This window comes from Xenopus laevis, chromosome 2L (genome assembly GCF_017654675.1).
Source record: "Xenopus laevis strain J_2021 chromosome 2L, Xenopus_laevis_v10.1, whole genome shotgun sequence".
Lineage (NCBI taxonomy): Eukaryota > Metazoa > Chordata > Amphibia > Anura > Pipidae > Xenopus > Xenopus laevis.
The window spans coordinates 43,579,705-43,598,310 of NC_054373.1; the positions used below are offsets into that span (position 1 = coordinate 43,579,705).

The following is an 18,606-nucleotide window of genomic DNA, read 5'->3' on the forward strand; positions in this document are numbered from 1 at the left end:
ATGGGAATGGCTGTGTTCTTCAATACTGTTCCTGGGCCAATATATTTTGGTCCAGGAACAGAGCACACAAATTGTGAATAACAATACTATTTATATTTTCAATATGTTGATGTATATATTCAACAATTTTTCAACAAAGGACACTGAATGGCATATGAATTTTCATATTTGGACACAATATATGGAATAAGGACTATGGACAGAGTTTAAGAAGGACAGTCCAATATATAAATTGAGAAGATTACGGATTTCACATCATAATATTGACACTACTTATTTAATATTCATTTCACAGGGTTATTGGGATGAGTCACTGATTGGGAGCTTGGTTTGAGTTGTGTTCCCCTCCCCTTATAGACCTTTTTACATATGTACATATGACCTGTATGGACCTGCCATATTTAGGGGTAAATTTATCAAAGAGTGAAGTTCCGCCACTAGAGTGAAATTCCGCAGCTCTCAATTCATTTCTATGGGATTTTGAAAGGCGTATTTATCAATGGGTGAAGTGAAAGTTCACCCTTTGATAAATACACCTAAAAAAATCCCATAGAAATGAATATGGAGAATATGGAGAGTGGAATTTCACTCTAGTGGCGGAACTTCACTATTAACTTCACTCTTTGATAAATATACCCCTAAATTGATGTAAACACAATGTTAACAAAGTTTCGCTAGGAAGACCGTAATGCTAGAGAAAATTCGCTAAGAAACTTTCGCACTGCAGAATTTTCACTGGCAAGCGTTCACTTGTCGAGTTATGTTTCACATTTTGATAAATACACATATTCGACCACAAAATAATGTCCAACATGGTTGTACAAAATATGGCAAGGTTTCCTGAAGAGAAAATTTGCTAAGTAAATTTGCCCCTATCTCTATTTGTGATGGGTGTTGCAACATTTTCTTACCCCCTCTACTTTCCATTATGTAGTACATGACATATTGCATTGTTATCTTACCTGAACGTAACTAATTAACCATAAACAATTGAACAGAGCCAACTGAACCCTTTGCCTATCCTTTCTGCCCCAGACCCCAACAATTGACAAAATTTATCCCCAAAAAGCAAACATGTTTCAGGGGCACCATTTAGCGGCAGGCCACTCAGGCTGATATAGTTTAGTGGGTGCTTAAACCCAGTCCCATAAGGAACTAAAGGTTGAGCTAACTGCTCCTGGTCTGGTAACACATGGGAAGTGACAAAACATGGAGAGAAATAAGGGAAAAGAAAAAACTGGGTAGTTAACGTTAGGTACCTCTATATATACACCATTTGAGGATTAAGCGTCTTGTATCTGGAGTAAGCAATTGTTATAGCCACACTCATTTGGGTTAAGGTTTTTATCAGCAGGGCTATAGTCCAGAAGTTTGACCCAGCGGCCACTCGTGACCTAGGAGTGAATGTTAGTGGGGCAGTTACTGGGAGCTTACCCTTAGTGACTTTGTTTAGTCCTGATCCTCAAGGTGTCATTGGGAAGCTCTCTCTGGAAAGCCGATGAACCACAGATTGTTACAGAGGAGCCTATATTCTAGGTCATCAGCTTTTGAGGTGCAGGCACTTATTGCCTGATCGAGGTGCTGTACTTGGTTTGGAAGCGGTGGCAGACATCCTCCATCGAGCTGACCCTCCATTCAAGCTCAGTTATCCTCTCCCGCACCTTCTGTAGGTCTTGCTTAATTATTGACAGATCGATTTTAATTTCCTCGGTTTTGTAACAGGTTAGACTGGAACAGGAGTCTTTCGATGCACGAATCTCTATAAGAAGGTCAGTTAGTGTTGGCTCTTAGGTTTCTTCTCAGGGAGAGGCTGCCATGCCCGTGGATGGGCCTGCTATTTGCAGGTTGGCGCCATTTTGTTCACCATGTAGCTCTCTGGAAAAATATTCTAGCCTCAATGCTGTCTCTGAGGCTCTTTTTTATGCTCTGTTTTGCTCCATGAGTGATCTTGGGGGTAGAGGTTCCCAAGGGGGATCTCTTAGCTCTGTAGTTAAAGCCAGTTTTTCAGGATAATACAGGATTTTGTAGACCAGGGTGCAAAGCTCCCTTTACGTGTGACCTCTCACATTCAGCTCCAGGCCACGCCCCGAGAAGCTTACAAAATGAACTGGAGAGATTTTGTATGGATGAATGGTCAAAAATACCTCCATCCAGAATCCAGGCACTCATCAAAGGCTATAGGAGGCATCTAGAGGCTGTTACATTTGCAAACGGTATTGATTTAATATCTCTGTTGGGGTGCCGAAATTTATGCACCTGCCTAATTTTGTTGATGCATATTGCATTTTTTCTGTTAATCCAATAAAGTTTATGTCACTGCTTAAATACTACTCTTTCCATAAGGCATGTTATATATTAAAAGGAAGTTGCTACTTTGAAAGCTCAGCCAATCATAAACAAAACTCCAAAGAATTTAGATGGGTTCCCAAACTTTTTCATATGAATGTAAATTCTGATGCTAGTTGCACTGGTTTCTGTGCTGCCATTGTAGTAATTATCTGTATTGATTTCTAATCAGCCCTATATTGTGACATTTCTTTTCTATGTGTACTGCATATTTTGAGTGGGTCCCTTAGCTCAGTAAGTGACAGCAGCACAGAGCATGTGCAGTAAACCAACAGAAAAGATGGGTTACTGGGGCATCTTTGGAGGAACAGATCTTTACTGCTAAATGGCTGTGGTTGCCTTGGGCAAAAGCTGCTATGGAGCAATGGCGGAATATGAAAAAAGGCTATATGGCACAGGTTAAATAGTGTATAACAGATAAAGCTGCTATCTGCTGTGTAACCTCACCCCTTTCTCCTTTGAATGGCTGCCCCATTGCTACACATCAGCTTATTTATATAAACAGTAGTTTTACCAGTGCAGGGCAACACTGCATTATATGAGTTTTAATTTAAACCACTTTAATTGATGTTACTGTTCCTTTAAGCTACCTATGGAGGTGCAGTAGCTCCACGGTTCCCCTAAGTGCAACTCTACAGAACTGCAAGGAGTGCCTTTTGATGCAAAGTATATCTTTATAATACACAAAAGCCACAAATACTCGAATCAGGGATCAATGATGTCATTTGTATCACTCCCTGTAGTATAAAAAATGTATGTGGCCTGTATTCAGCCTAATGCCTTTACATGGTCATGGCACTTTTTGGTGACTTATAATATCTTTTTATTTTATGGTACATTATTCACTATATTAAATATCTGGAGATCTGTGACAAGTAATGCTGAGTACCTGAGTTATCCAGCACCCCTGGATAAGGCAAAGGTAAATGTCCTCTATAAAGCTTACTCCTTCAAGTTAACCTAGCTCAGTCTCACCATCCCAGGCTTTCATCTTGCCTGGGACTGGGGTGGAGGTATAAATTTGCGACTGGCGCAGTGAGACACCTTTGATGCGAGAGGAACAAATATTTAAATATTTAAATACAAATCAGCTAGCTTAACCTCGTCACTGTTGTTAGTTAGGTTCAGTCCATTTTAATGGGTACTGGAATTCATCACAGAGAACTATTGCTCCAGAAGACCCTGAGCTAAACTCCTCTTCAGTGGTTTTTCCTCCTAGATTCTAGTTGTGGAAATGTCCACCTTCTTCAGATAAAGGATCCATTTTTAAAGTCTACTAATGATAACATGCAATTAATATATTTGTTAAATCATTGATTACCCATGATTGCCATAAAGTGACCCTGATTTCAAGGTGAACCACCCATTAATACCTAGAGGGCACCATAAAGTGGTTTAAATATTAAGTTCCAATTACTTAATAGATCCCATTTAAACTTGACATCTCAGCCCTAGTGTAGCCGTAGTGTTATGTGTGTGAAAAACACCATAGGTATGTGCCCATGGGTGCCTATATATATTAAATGGTTCTGGACTTAAACGGGTCCCTGTACATTCACCAGGGGTGGCTAAAGTTTTGCCTGCATCAATGTTCTTACTGTGCCTCATGGCAAAAACCCATTGGGAGCAGAATATTATTATTATTTACTCTGTTTATACACATTGGCATGTAACACTGGCTTCCAGTTGCTAGAATCTTTCTACCCTCTGTTCTGTACCAGGCTTCAATATGGGCCTATGGTGTTATACTGTAAATGGCACAGAACTGTGGTACTTGTTGACTGCAGGCAGGTGCACATGCCACTTTGGCAGTTGGTTACTGAGGTCAGCTGATCACATCACTGTGGCAGTTATTCAGTTGGGATTTGTTCTCAGACCAGAGCAGAGCGACTTTTACCTCGGGTATTTTTTAGAGTGAAAATCGCGAATATTTCATCCGTGGAGTACAAAATTCTTTTAGATTGCGTTCCTCCAGCCAGGAGTATGAAGAAGACCCCATTCCAGCCCCTTAGCTGTGACATTATGTCTGAAGAAAGGGTGAAGAAAGTGGCAAATGGGAAGATCAACAGCAACATCAAGATGAAGAGAAAGAGAGACGTTGAGGAGCAAGGACATCAACGCAAAAAAGTCCACTTTCAGAACATCATGACAAGAGAAGAAGAAGAGAAGAAGAAAGAAGAGAAGAAGAAAAAGAAAAAAGAAGAGAGGAAGAAAAAGAAGAAAGAGAAGAAGAAAAAGATGAGAGAAGAGAAGAAGAAAAAGAAGAAAGAAGAGAAGAAAGAGAAGGAGAAAAAGAAGAAAGCAGAAAAGAAGAAAAAGAAGAAGGCAAGGAAGAGACCCCTAAGCATGGAGGGCTACACTAAATCAGAAGGTAAGATAACGTTTAGTACAGAAAAATACTTCAATAATTCATTGAATTATTTGCATTTATTGTGCAGTATATGAATATCTTCTGAATACAGCTATTTTGGCATAATAGTGGAGGGGGGTTGTAGAGACGTGATAGCTGTAAATGTTTACAGGCAGTGGGGAAACCATAAACTGTCTTGGAGAAAAAAAAAGTGGATTCCATAGGTAAATGTAAATAGACCTGTAACAAACATTGTTATTGTCCCATTTGTTTGAGTAATCATATTGCTGCTCTGAAATACCTCCCCAATGGTACAGTCTGCAGACATTTGATTGCTTACCACTAGATATTTTCCACAGAATTCCTTTGCTCATTTCCAACCCTTATAAAACCTGGGAGTAATGATAAGGTAAAGAGAGTCATGTAGCCAATTTGTGCAATATGTCTGCAGGTGCCAGTGTCTAACAGAAATAACGGACAAGTGTCTCAGTAGCAGTTTATTTAGATAGGAGAGGAGGGATGATGTCATTGGCAGCCATGTTTGTACTCCAATCAGGAGCTCCCAGGCACTTATTCTGAAGGGAAAAATAACAGTGAAGATTAGATTTTTTTTTGTGGTCACAGAATGTATATACTCTGCATGTAGTGTGCACATAACATGGGGTAATGATAAGGAAAAGAGACACAGCTAATATTTGTCATGTAGGCAATTTGTACAAAATGGCTGCAGGTGCCAGTGTGTAACGGAAATAACGGACAAGTGTATCTGTGTCTCAGTAGCAGCTTCTATAGAGAGGAGGGGAGGGATGTTGATGTCATTGGCAGCCATATTTGTACTTCAGTCAGGAGCTCTCAGTCACTTATTCTGAAGAATAAAATGACAGCAGAGATTTGATTTTTCTGTGGTCACAGAATGTATATACTCTGCACATACTCTGCACATAACATGGGGTCATTTGTAATGTAATTCAGTGAGAGCTGAAAACACCCATCTACATGGCACATGGAACAGACAAAACACCCCTGCAGGACAGTCCTGAATGTCATTAGAGAAGTCCAGGCTTTGCAGTTTAAATGTACCTCTCGGCTCCCACTTGCTGCCTGCCACTGCTTTGTAACTCGCTAATCACTGCGGGACAAGGTTTTCTTCATTTGAAGGAGAGAGGGAAAATCAGATGGCCATACATTCCACTGTGCCATCATTGATTTATTTTTTCAGGGAAATGGAGGCAGAGAGATAAGCTGTGTGGGATCACTTCTTTTTAAATGGTTTCTGGTTTTGTTTTTTATGGTCAATGTATTTGGGGCATGGCAATAATTTGCCATAATATGTGCAGCAGTTAACTGTTTCCCTCTCTGTGATATTTAAATGTTAGGCAGTCCTCTAACTGGATATTACTGGGCTCACAGAAAATTATTTTTCAGCGCCCCAAAATGTCTAGAGGTTGTTTTACTAATATTTATTGAAACTGTATATGAATTAGGGCCTCATGGGCCCACTATACCTCCTGGGCCCCCTGCAGCCACAGGGTCTGCTTCCTCTATAGTTACACCCCTGATGTTAAGAGATATGATATTGTTTGTCATTGTAGAGCAATTCTCCACAGATTTGTAGGCCATACAAACAAGGGCAAACACACACTGCATAGACATAGAAAATGCAGAGAGGAAATTATCTGAGTACTCAGTGGTCTCTTCCTTCATACATGTATTGGAGGGGGATGTTTAGAAATGGTGTATTGTTGTATATAATGAGTCCTATACACTATAGGAGTTATTTACTTTATAGAATGGACATGCTTCAAGTATATAACATACTTTATATTCTTTAGTCAAAATGTATTCATTAGACAACTCTTGCATCCTCAACATGTTTCACTCAAATGGTTCATCAGCAGGAAAAAGATGTTCATTTCTAACTACTCATTTAGAGGGTAGTTAACTCTTTATATGAGTTGTTCACCTTTATTTTAAAATATAGAATGTTATAGAATGGCTTTTCTAAGCAACTTTTCAACTGGTCTTCATTTATTTGTTTTATAGTTTTTTTTAAATCATATTCATTCTTTTTCTGACTCTTTCCAACTTTCATATTGGGGTCACTGACCCCATCTTAAAACAAATGCTCTGTAAAGCTACACATTTATTGTTACTACTACATTTATTACTCATCTTTCTATTCAAGCCCTCTCCTATTCATATTCTAGTCTCATATTCAAATCAATGTAATTTGTTAATTTGGACCCTAGCAACCAGATTGCTGAAATTACAAACTGCACAGCCACTGAATAACAAGCTAAACAACTCAAAAACCACAAATAAATCCAAAACTGTTCCCTGTGTAAAATCTGTGAAGCACTATCTCTTTCTTACTCTATGTTCCCCACTATCTCTTAAATGCTTTAACACATATAGGATCACATGAATGAATATGCAGAAAATGGCATTGTAAAGTACCAGGATGTTATGTATTCCATTTACATGCTCTAAATTCCTACAAATAACCACAAAAATAACATTTCTTGTATTGCATAAAATTAAACTTTTAACTTTAACCGATTCATTACTCTGTGTGCCCACTACCACATCTCCTCCATAGACATGTCCCTTGTATTACAAAACTACAACCAAACTCAGGGACCACCCCCAATCCATGAGCATGTCAACAGGTACTTTTGCTTTATAAAAAAACATGAGGCCCCTGCATGCATTGACCCTGTACATCTTGGGCCAATGTATTATTTCATGTTGCCACATATCACTGTTTTGGCAATAAATACAACAAAACTTTTTAGCAAAAGTTCTGACATCTGGGTGAGGGTTAGCAATCACCATTTCTATACAAAGCTTCAGTCCAGCCCACAAGAGCCCTACATTCTATCAAGCAAATCAGATTATTGAGGTACATAGGGGGTTATGTAAAAAAATGCACTAAGTTTGTCCAGGAGCAGAAACTCATAGCAACCAATCAGCAAGTAGCATTTACCGGTCACCTGTTTAAAAGCAAACATCTTATTGGTTGCTATTGGGGCAAACTTAGCGCCCTTAATTATATTTGGGGGTTAGTGACATACAGCAAAACATGTACATTGGGGGTTCCAATGTTATTGAGTTTAATACTGCCATCCAATTACCTTCAAAACCACACACCTGCCCAAATGTCCAATCAGATTGTGCCATATTTAGTATCATAGAGCTGCACTTACTTAGACTGAAAGCTCTACGGGACAGGGACCTCCTTCCTACTGTGTCTCTTAACACATAGCACTTAAGCTCAATGTCCTTATATAAGCTCTGTGTACTGTGCATATGTATTGTATCTACTTAACACCACTTTACAAATAAAGTACACACAGGGGCGCTCCACCAATGAGGCGAGCTGAGCCGCTCGCCTCAGGTGGCAGTGCCAGAGAGGATTCCAGGGGCGGCAAAAAGCTGCTCCTGCACGCTTAAGAGCAAATTTCCATTTTTTAAACCGGATTGCACAATTGCGCTCTCCACAATAGTGTTCCTGCCTCCCCTCCCGACAGGTAAGTCGGCGAGGGGGGCGGCATTGCAGGAGCCATCTCAGGCGGCTCCTTCATCAGAAACGGCGCTGAGTACATAGCAGTTCACCGTGACAAAGGACAAAACATCTACCTGGAGGGGGGGGCTCAAAAGTGCTAAACTTTAGTCTGGCATCTTTATCCAATATCACACATCTGCCCAACTGAACAATCAGTACTGTAGCACACATGGTGGCAATGGGAAAAAATAATTTACAGTTTTTTTAATGGTTCTAAGTTTCAATCTGTTATCTGTTTACACCAAAACCACATGCCTGATTATATGACCAATGAGATTGCACCATTCTAAAATACTGGAGACTTACCACAGGGTATTGTATCAAACCTGTATCAACAAATGTTTAGCAGTGCAGAGTGTTTTTTTTAATAAAAAAAAAAAAAAATTTTCTAAATGTACCATCAAATTTCCTAGGCAATGTTGGGTGTATCCTCTGTCGTTCCCTATATGAAGGTACCTACAATAGCACAAGCTGACAACTGATGTCTATTTCCAATTTCTTATTTTCCAGAAGGAGGAAACATCCAAAAAAGACCTTGCCTTGAAGAGAAAAGGCCCCTTCAACTGATGGTCACGAGCTACAGTACCCATGCCGTGCTGGGTCAGGGCAGTTTTGGCAAGGTAAGTGATTGCATTCCCAACAAAGTTATCTGTTTTTATCTGGATTTGAACTTAGCATGATCCTATATTGATTTGTACAGGCTAAATGTAAAGGATATAGACTCACATATAAACCTGTACTTGTGTGTCCTTTAACACTATTAGTAATAATACCTGTGCCTATACACACTCTTTAACATTGGCACATCAGTGCACTGGTTCAAGCCGCTACTCTCAGGCCTACACATTGCACGTTGTACTTGCACTTGAGTCTTTATAACAGGACACTGTCAAAAATGTTCTCTTACTTTTGCCTCACTAATTCTCAATTTATTAATGACCTTTCAAGCCCTTCAGTTCTGACAGAATTATTTGGCTGCTAGAAAAGACACCTTAATCCAATTATTTCCAAATTGTGTTGGCTAAAGTCAGGAAGGGGATAATGTAGAGAGTGATATTCTGATATTTTGCAATAGGTTTGATTTCTAGTACTTGTGGTTTTTGAGTTATTTAGATTTGTATTCAGCATTTCTCAAGTTTGCAATTTTAACAATCCGGTTGCTAGGTTCCAAATGACCCTAGCAACCATGCACTGAATTTAATAAATGATTGGAATATGAATAGGAGAGTGCCTGAATAGAAAGATGAGTAATTAAAAGTAGCTATACCAGTTTGTAGCCTTACAGAGCATTAATTTTTTAGATGGGGTCAACTGGAAAGAGTCAGAAGAAAAAGCCAAAAAATGTAAAAAAAAAACTATAAAAAAAATAAATAATGCAGTTGCTTAGAATTGGCCATTCTATAACATACTTAAAAGGCGAACCACCTCTTTAAGGTTGAATGCACTTATCCATGCCATGTACCAGGGCACTAGCAAATGTTAAAAGAAAAAGTCTGTAAATCTTCACTCTAAATATTTAATCCAATATTCTCTCATCCAGCAGTTTCTTTAAATCGGCCCTAATAATATGGCCAATCCTAACAGACTTTATTTGCCATAATAGTAGTCAGGGGCAGGCCAAGTCAACCAGATGCCCTAGGCAACCTTGGCCGGCTACCCTGGGGGTGTGGTGACAAGAGGAGAGAGTGCCATTGGAAACAGGAGAGTCTGGACTAGTGGTAGGCAGAAGAGTCTTTTGAAGCTACCTGCCCAGCGCCCCCCCCCCACATTGTTGCACCCTTCTTTTGCCTGCCACTAGTTCCAGGCCTGATAGTAGTAGTTATATTTGCCATTAAGTTACAAGGTGTTGGTTTTGCAGCCCACAATATAACAGATTGGAATTTATATTGCCATAGAAGCAAACATATTAATCCTCCCAGAAGCATTTAGTTGTTGTGTCCCTAGAAGGGACCCTCTAATCATTTATCTTTTCTTCTTCCTTTGCCAGGTAATGTTGGTAACTTGTTCCAACAAGAGCCAACCTGTAGCCATGAAGGTGATAAGCAAAGCCGAGGATCAAAGATCGATTGCCAAGGAGGTGCGAATACTGAGGATGGCTTCTGGATGCCCATTCCTCTGTCACGCGCATGCAGCTTTCCAAACAAAGGTAAAGAATAGCGCCAAGAAAATTGTGCAAAAAATAATTAACCCCATGGTTGTCCAACTGATCTGTGTTTCACTTTCTCCCTCTTTGTCTCCGTTACCAGCTGGCTGCATGCATTGTGATGGAGTACGCCAGTGGAAACAGCTTGAAGAAATTCATTAAGCGCACAGGGAAACTGAAGATGGACGCTATAACGTAAGTGACTCACTGTATGTACAGGAATGTGGGGACAATGGTACCTGAGAGAGATTCCATAATTATCTTTAGTTTCATTTAGAAAGATTAAAATGGGTCAAGATTATTTTTGCTTAAATATATGTGCCAACATAGCAAAATACTGTACCTTTCTCCTGTGGTTCCTTCTTATAAGTTGATCTAAGACCATGTTTCCAGATTATAGTCATGTATTGCACTTTGCACTGCATAGCGAATTGAAAATGACCCCTAATAAATTGCATTAGGACCCTAACTAGCAAAACACATTTTTGGGGTTTTATGCTTGGAAGGAGCATGTGAGGCCTTGGTGGGTAAACCACAAGCTAGCACACCTGAACCCAGCTGTGGCAGCAATTTCTTCCGGGACATGCGCGATCTTCTGCGCATGCACGCACGCACACGCTCGGCTTCTGTGTGTATCTGCGGAACATGCACAATCTTCTGTGCAGGCATGCACGCTCGGCTTCTGGGCGTGTCCGTGTGCTTGCACACATGCGCATCATGTGGGGGGCCATGTAGTTGACCGGGTTGCCTTGGGCGCCTGGCCGACTTGGCCCGGCTCTGCCTGAACCTTTCCCTCAAGTCACAGTTTTATGATTATATTTTATTATGAGTCTGACCAATAGAAGTTCACATGGGGCTATTCTTGGTCAGTGCTGCTTCTGAGACCCACTGGTCAGTAACTAGTGTACTGGATGTTATAGTACAGTGTAAGCACACTTATGGTGGTGACGAAAGAATGTTAAAAAAAGTATATAAGGAAATGTATTTATTCAGTATGAGAATGCCAACTGGCTGACTTTTTGTTTGATTTTTTTTTATTTGCAAAGATTCTACACAGCAGAGATCATATGCGGCCTGCAGTTCCTCCACGCCAATGGGATTGTCCATCGGTAAGTAAAATGTATCCAATACTCTTATTATTATTATTTTTTTGTAACATTTATTTCTTCTTCTATAGGTTCAACTTTGAGGACTTTATAGACTGTCAGTAAAGACACAATTAGGGAAAAAATAGTCAGTGTTGGATTAATTTTAGAATGAAAGGGCCAAAATATTTAAATCTAGATATAATTAATCATGTGTGATACTATTATTATTATTATTATTATTATTATAAATATATTTACAGCATAGTCACAACATTGTAGAATAGAAATACAAATATTGACCAATAAAAGAGGTAATGAGGATTCTGCTGTTAGAGTTTACAATCTGTATCTGGGCATATATTAACCTAATTGTGCAGAGATACACTGCCACACAAGGCAATTAAAGTGCAGGGTTACCCCTTGCGGTTTATTCTGTGCGAACGTTCTCTGTCTCTGTCTCGTTCGCACAGAATAAACCGCAAGGGGTAACCCTGCACTTTAATTGCCTTGTGTGCCAGTGTATCTCTGCACAATTGTCGTATTTGGGGGTTGTCGTACCCTCTTACACTGTGCACCAGGCTATCTGAACAAAAGAAGGAGTGTGCTCAGCTTTACTCTGTTCCATATATTAACCTATCCACTGGGCATCAGCAATATTTCTTGTTAAAATATTATATCCACTATGTCACTATATATATCCATATCCATCTCTTCTATCCACTCCTCTCTACCATTTAAGGGGAATTTGTATCCTGCTTCCTCTGCTCTATAATTTCTGGATTTTTAGCATTCATGGAAGAGTTGTTATAATGAGGGTCACTCATTTTTTATAGTCAGGAGTTAATAGGCTTCAAGGATCGGGATCAACTTCTACCACCTGTGTTTGTTCCCTCAAACCCCATTAGCATTTCCTAAAACTTAATCTCTTCCTTGCAGGGACATCAAACTGGGTAACATCCTGTTGACCGGTGAGGGACACATAAAGATCGCCGACTTTGGTTTGGCTGTAGAGGGAATGTTTGGCCAGAAGAAAGTTGGAGGCAAGGCTGGAACAGTGAAATACATGGCCCCAGAGGTGAGTTGCTTTGAATAAAATTATATAGCTCAGAGGAATTAGAGAATCTGATCTCTTTGCTATTGTACATTGATTCTATCATCGCTGCAGCTGCTTAGTATTTAGAGTTTGTAGCATGTTCTTTAGTTTTACAGTACAAATGGTCATGTGATAAGTGACAGAATCATTGTATAAAGGTTTAGTTAAATATCCATTAAGGTTTTAGCAGTAATAATAGTCTGCTCTGTCTTCCCAAGGTTTTACGACTGAGAGGCTATGATGCCGGAGCAGACTGGTGGTCGCTAGGAATTGTCATCTGTAAAATGGCCACCGGCATGACACCTTTCTTTGAAGACGGCAACAGTGAAAAGTTCATTTCATCCGTTATCTGTGATGAGCCCGTTTTCCCGAAATGTCTTAGTGCTGAAATAAAAGATCTTCTGCACAAGGTGGGTACAAGAACAAGAGTATGTTCCTAGTGCTGCTATAATAAATCTCCAGGAACATAATGGCGCTCCTATTGTTCTAGTAGCAGCTCTAATCCTCACATTCATGGCTGTGGTATACCCTGCAGTCTGACTGGCTCATTACGATGAGGGGATACTACTGGCAGGGCCGTATTTATATGTAAGCATCCGTGGGCCAGTGCCTAAAGCAGAAGCTTTGAGGGGGGACCCATATGGTAAAAAAACTAAATGTTTTAACAGTTTCCCCGCTGCCACGAGGCTTGCTTACTAAGTCTGGTAGCAAAGGAGGGGGGAACCTAGAGGGCTGCAGAGCCCATGCATGGTGGAAAGTGACATAACGTGCATGCATATGACATCACTTCCTTCCACGTACACTATGTCACACTTCCTGCGCATGTGCATTGGGGCCAGTGGGTGGGATGAGGTCCTGTGCACTGGACAAAAATATCTCACTGAGTAATAGCAAGTACAGAGCTTCACTTCAGTAGAAATGAGTGAATATATAAATATTTTTTTTCTTCAGCTCCTAGAGAAGGACCCAGAGAAGCGTCTTGGCTTTATTGGAAACATCCGAGCACATCCAGTTTTTAATTACATCAACTGGGAGCAGCTGGAACGCCAGGAAGTACCACCACCTCTCTGTCCTGCAGAAGTAAGTACCTGACTGCAATATGCAAAGACAATGCATGTACTGTGTAAAAGTAATCTTGGGTAAAGTATCAGTATATTTTGCTGTGAATCCTTTTTCAGAAAATAATGAGACATTTTTGGAGTTAAAAATAAGAATATAATTCCCCTAAGTAATTTGCCCCAAATATTTGTCAAACTATGCTCAATAAGTTGAAGATTGGTAGCAAGAGATAAACACGAACAACTCCCCAATTTGTATTAAATATAAATATATATATGTGTGTGTGTGTGTGTGTGGCAAGGCAGCAATCTCTTTGCCCAGGTACAGACTCCCGGCATATAAAGTGAAGAATAAACTGGACTACAAGGAGACGTGCCAAAATATTACTGGTTCCCCAAAACTTTTGAAAACCAAAAATATATAGTAATGGATTTATAATTAATAAAATCCATTTGGCAATAATATCTATATATGATATTTGAGTGTTTAATACTCAGCAATATGAAATCATGTGAATTGAATCTAATGTGATAAAATCTTTAAACTAATCTTTAATATAAAAATGTGCATTCAATAATAACTGATAAATGTATGTTTTCTTTACTACAGTTAACAACACAAGACAATAAATATTTCCAGCCGCCGAGGATGCTCATGGAAGAGGCGGGCAGCGATTCTTCATCTGAGAAAAGCATGGAGTTATCATATCTGAATGACAGTTGGAAGAGCTGAGCCACTTCAAGAAAGTCAGGTTTCTTTAGCTATATTTACCAACCATTAACATCATTTAACCCTGTCATTTTATTCTATCCAGTCTCCATTGAAGAACAGTGAAGATGAAAACATCTCTGAGCGTCTGAAAAATCCGGCACCGAGGACCACCTGTCACAGTTCCGTATGGGTACATTTCTACAGACAGCCATTTTTACCTCTTAGAGCCAGCCCCCATCATTGCCTCTACCTCTGGCCCTTGCCACTCGCCCATCATCTTTTGGTCTCCATTTCATGTTCATAACATCGGTCCCTATGATTGCCCCATCTCTGGTTTTCTCCATCGGCACCCATCTTTTGACCTGTCTATTAGACCTAGATGTGGTCCTTTTCACCACGCCTCCATCTTTGGCCCTTGTCCATCTCTGACTCTTACCAACAGTCTCCATTTCTGGCCCTATTTTTGAGCCCCGAGTTCAATTTAGATCGGTTGTTTCTTAAGTTCTTAAACCCCCCCCCTTCCCCTGCTCTTTGTGCACCGCCTCTGTTTACTCCTCCCTGCTGCCACTCTCCACTTGCTGGCAATCCTGAGTGCTCTCAGCAGACAATCAGCTCCTCCACTAGCCTCCATCTTTAGCACTCATGACTTGCCTTATCTTATATACTATATATATATTTTTGGCCTAAAACATTGGCCCTTATCTGTTGCCCTATTGGTTCCCATCTCTGGTTTCTCCATCAGCCACCATCTTTGTTCTTCACCAGTGACCCTCTAGATCAGCCCCCATCTTTAGCCCCAGAGTTGGACCAAGTATTGCCACTGAAGGCACACAGACAGACGGCAGTTGCTAAAATCTATAACCCTCCCCCTCTCAGTGTGCACCACTGCTGCTCACTTCCGCCTGCTCCAACTCTTACCACAGTTCTCTCTGCAAGTAATCTGCTCCCTTTTCAGTCTCACATCCAACTGTTGCACCTGAGGCACTTGCTTCTGCCTACCCCTAGATCCAGTGTGGCCCTCACCTTCAGCCACACATCTCATACATCCCACTGTCACAATTAAAGAAGAACCAAACCATGCTAATAAAAACCCTACCCTCTACCCTACATAGACCCCTCTCCCTGCTCCCCCAGCCTAGATGTTACCTTTGGTAAATGCCCCTCACTCTTTACTCACCCCTAGGTGCAGATTTAGGGCATCAGATTTCACAGGTGCCATCTTCTTCTCTTCAGTAATATTATTCTGGCGCTACGGCAAATTCCGTGACTTTCGACTCATGCGCAGTTTTTGCGAAATCGCTCCAACTGCACATGCGCCGTTATGACGCTCTATTCCCGAAGATTAGCAAAGAGAAGAAGATGATGCCTGTGAACTCTGATGCCCTGAATCTGCACCAAGGGATACGTAAAGATTAGGGGAGCAGGGAGGGGGTCTATGTGGGGTAGGGGTTTTTATTAGCATGGATTTGGTTCTCCTTTAATATCAATATTTTAGGACACAACATTGACCAATCCCTGCTTTCTTTTAGTCCATAACAGGTTCTACATCTCTCCTCTCCTTGGATCCAACTAAATTTCCTTCAGGTACATCTAATATGTTTGGCCAAGGGATATAACTAAAGGGCTCTCACTTAATAACATGAATACAATCAGATTATATTTGTAAAGGATAGTTGCAGGTAATATCAATATACACCAACACATAAAACAGATGACAAGGGGATATGGTGCCAGACTGAAAATAGGTTTTCTACATTTTTCATCTATGGCAATACCAGTTGCCATATTGGAGCCAGGAAGGATTTTCCACATCTGAGCCATATTGGAGGTAGATGGCTTTTGCCTTCCTCTGTTTATAATACTTGTACGAGGGAAGGGTTGAACTTTTTCAACCTTATCATCTGTGGTAATAAATCAAAATGGGAGGAAAGATTTATAAACAGAATAAGATGGCAGTATGTAGGAGTCATAAAAGCACAAGTCACATCAATATAATAACAGAGGTACTAAAGTGATAAAATGTAAGGGCAGTATAGGAGAAACAGCATAAAACAAGTATAGACAGACAGACGGAAGGATGGACAAAGAGACAGACTGACAGACTGATGGACAGACACATAGACAGATAAATAGGATAGATAGAGAATATTAAACCTGGGACTATCCTGTGAGGATTAGTCCCTGAGTGAGGAAGGATTTTTTTTCCCAATCTGATCCATGTTGGACACAGATGGGTTTTTTTTTTTGCCTTCCTCTAATATTTAATTGTTTGGGGATTTGTTTGAGTAGGTCAGTGTAGAACTGACAGAGTTAAATAGAATATTATCTAATAATTAGGATAGAGTAGGTTAGGGTCCTGCTCAGAGAGTCTACCTTGACGTGGTGGCAGGCTTGATATCTTTTGGCCAAACATACTGTGTATATATTGTCACTACATTAACAGAATAAATATGCAAAGCCATTCAGATTGTAAAAGATTTCTGATTTTTTTGTGATTAATACAATAGGCATAAAGTATGTTCAGCACAAGCCTAATTCACTGAAGAAGAAGGTATTCTGTTCCTTTAAATAAAGGTTTATTGCTCCTGCTTTGTTAAATGGGATACTGACTATTAGTCTGAGTGTGAAATCCATGCAATAAAGCAAGTTCAATTATGGGTCAGAAGAGATATGAAAATATATGAGAACCTTGAAATAGATTTCTTTGTGTGTAATGATTTAGTACAGATGCTGTCCAGTCGGCCTCATTTCTGGTGTTTGGCATAATAATCACGCATGCAACTAGTTATTTAGAATGTTCAATTCTAAGCAACTTTTCCTATTCATATTCCAGTCTCTTATTCAAAGCAATGCATGGTTGCTAGGGTACTTTGGAGCGTAGCAACTGGAAGTCTGCTAAATAACCCAAGAACCACAAATAATAAAAAATGAAATCCAGTTACAAATTGTCTCAGAATATCACTCAACCCCTTTAATAAACTGTGTATATACTGTATATATATATATATATATATATATATATATATATATATATATATATATATATATATATATATATATATATATATATATATAAATATATATATAGGCTGCTGAAGAGAATTGTGAAATATGTGGAAAGTAAACGTGACAAATGGCGTTTCAATGTTAAAGGGGTTGTTCACCTTTATATAACATTCAAAAATGTAACAGTTCATGTAAAAATAACAAGCTTTGCCATATAAATGTTTAACAAAAAATGTGCAGTTGATGAGATATTCACCTCAGATGGATCCCTTTGCAGATGGGGCCCTTTCATCAGTGTGGTTCATTTGCATACACACTGCTCTGTAGGGCGGGCTGGACCAGTGTGTGAGGAGGGGAGAAGTCTTCTGGTGGGACTTGGTGTGGCAGCATGTATGCACAGAGAAGTGTCTTATTGAAGGAGGTGAATGTTTAGCTCTGTGTGTGTTGGGAGGACAGCGTGTCATATTCACAGGGGGGAAGAGGAGGGTGCGGGGTGAAGACAGCACTAGGAGGGTGCAGGGGGTACAGGCTTGTGTGGGGTTGAAGGAGGGAGGAGGGAGCTGCTGTGTGAAGGGACAAGTGATCTGTGACTGATCCACATGGAGGGAGGAGGGGTAAATGGAGTGTCTGTGTGTGAGGGAAGGTAAAGTCTGGAGGGAGATAGAATCCAAGTTAAAGACTGAGATGGAACAACATTAGATGCATGGGATAGAGCATCTTGTATTTAAAGTCACCCTCTTCTTGTGCACTCTCTCCAGATATGGGACAGACTAGGAACCACAGACAAACTTATGACACTTACGCTCTTGTTGCCCTTATCAATAACTAAACTTATTTTGTGCATAAAGCCCATCTACTTCCAAAACTGATTAACTGAAAGAGAACCTCCATTTAATAAGTAGACTTCCTACATTATGTAACTAGTGTCTTACAAAATTTGCCTGGGCCCCCACACCAATCTCAGCTTTATTAAAGGGATACTGTCCTGTTCCTATAACTATAATGAATGTGTATGTATTACTGACCATGCAGCACAGCACTGTTGTCAGTACCCTAAGCTTCTCCTAGTTGAGCAGTACTTGCCCTTCTAACACTCTGACCAAGATTAAGTGCAGAGAGCTGGTTGTCAGTCACAGTTAGGGTTGTCACCTTTTCTGGAAAAAAATACCGGCCTTCCTATATATTTATCTTTTTTCCCTATTAATAACATTGGGATCGGCCATCATTTTTACCGGCCAGGCCGGT

At 40.1% G+C, this 18,606-nt stretch overlaps 2 protein-coding genes across 2 annotated transcripts; both read left to right on the forward strand.

Moving 5' to 3' along the window:
- Positions 1-4,609: 4,609 nt before the first annotated feature.
- On the forward strand, positions 4,610-12,585 carry LOC121399701 (protein kinase C delta type-like). The gene is made up of 6 exons (XM_041581237.1): positions 4,610-4,717; positions 8,772-8,881; positions 10,249-10,407; positions 10,508-10,599; positions 11,451-11,513; positions 12,429-12,585. The coding sequence occupies exons 1-6, from the start codon at positions 4,693-4,695 to the stop codon at positions 12,583-12,585; spliced, it is 606 nt and encodes a 201-aa protein (XP_041437171.1). The 5' UTR covers positions 4,610-4,692.
- On the forward strand, positions 12,435-14,618 carry LOC108707675 (protein kinase C delta type-like). The gene is made up of 3 exons (XM_018245675.2): positions 12,435-12,995; positions 13,537-13,665; positions 14,254-14,618. The coding sequence occupies exons 1-3, from the start codon at positions 12,870-12,872 to the stop codon at positions 14,374-14,376; spliced, it is 378 nt and encodes a 125-aa protein (XP_018101164.2). The 5' UTR covers positions 12,435-12,869; the 3' UTR covers positions 14,377-14,618.
- The last annotated feature ends 3,988 nt before the right edge of the window (positions 14,619-18,606 follow it).

Excerpts from the sequence above, each read along its gene's own strand:
- LOC121399701 (XM_041581237.1), top strand. The coding sequence starts at position 4,693 with ATGGAGGGCTACACTAAATCAGAAG. Across the intron at positions 8,882-10,248 it reads GTCAGGGCAGTTTTGGCAAG|GTAATGTTGGTAACTTGTTC; the intron begins GTAAGTGATTGC and ends TTCCTTTGCCAG. Across the intron at positions 11,514-12,428 it reads GCCAATGGGATTGTCCATCG|GGACATCAAACTGGGTAACA; the intron begins GTAAGTAAAATG and ends TCTTCCTTGCAG.
- LOC108707675 (XM_018245675.2), top strand. The coding sequence starts at position 12,870 with ATGGCCACCGGCATGACACCTTTCTTTGAAGACGGCAACAGTGAAAAG. Across the intron at positions 12,996-13,536 it reads TAAAAGATCTTCTGCACAAG|CTCCTAGAGAAGGACCCAGA; the intron begins GTGGGTACAAGA and ends TTTTTTCTTCAG. Across the intron at positions 13,666-14,253 it reads CACCTCTCTGTCCTGCAGAA|TTAACAACACAAGACAATAA; the intron begins GTAAGTACCTGA and ends TCTTTACTACAG.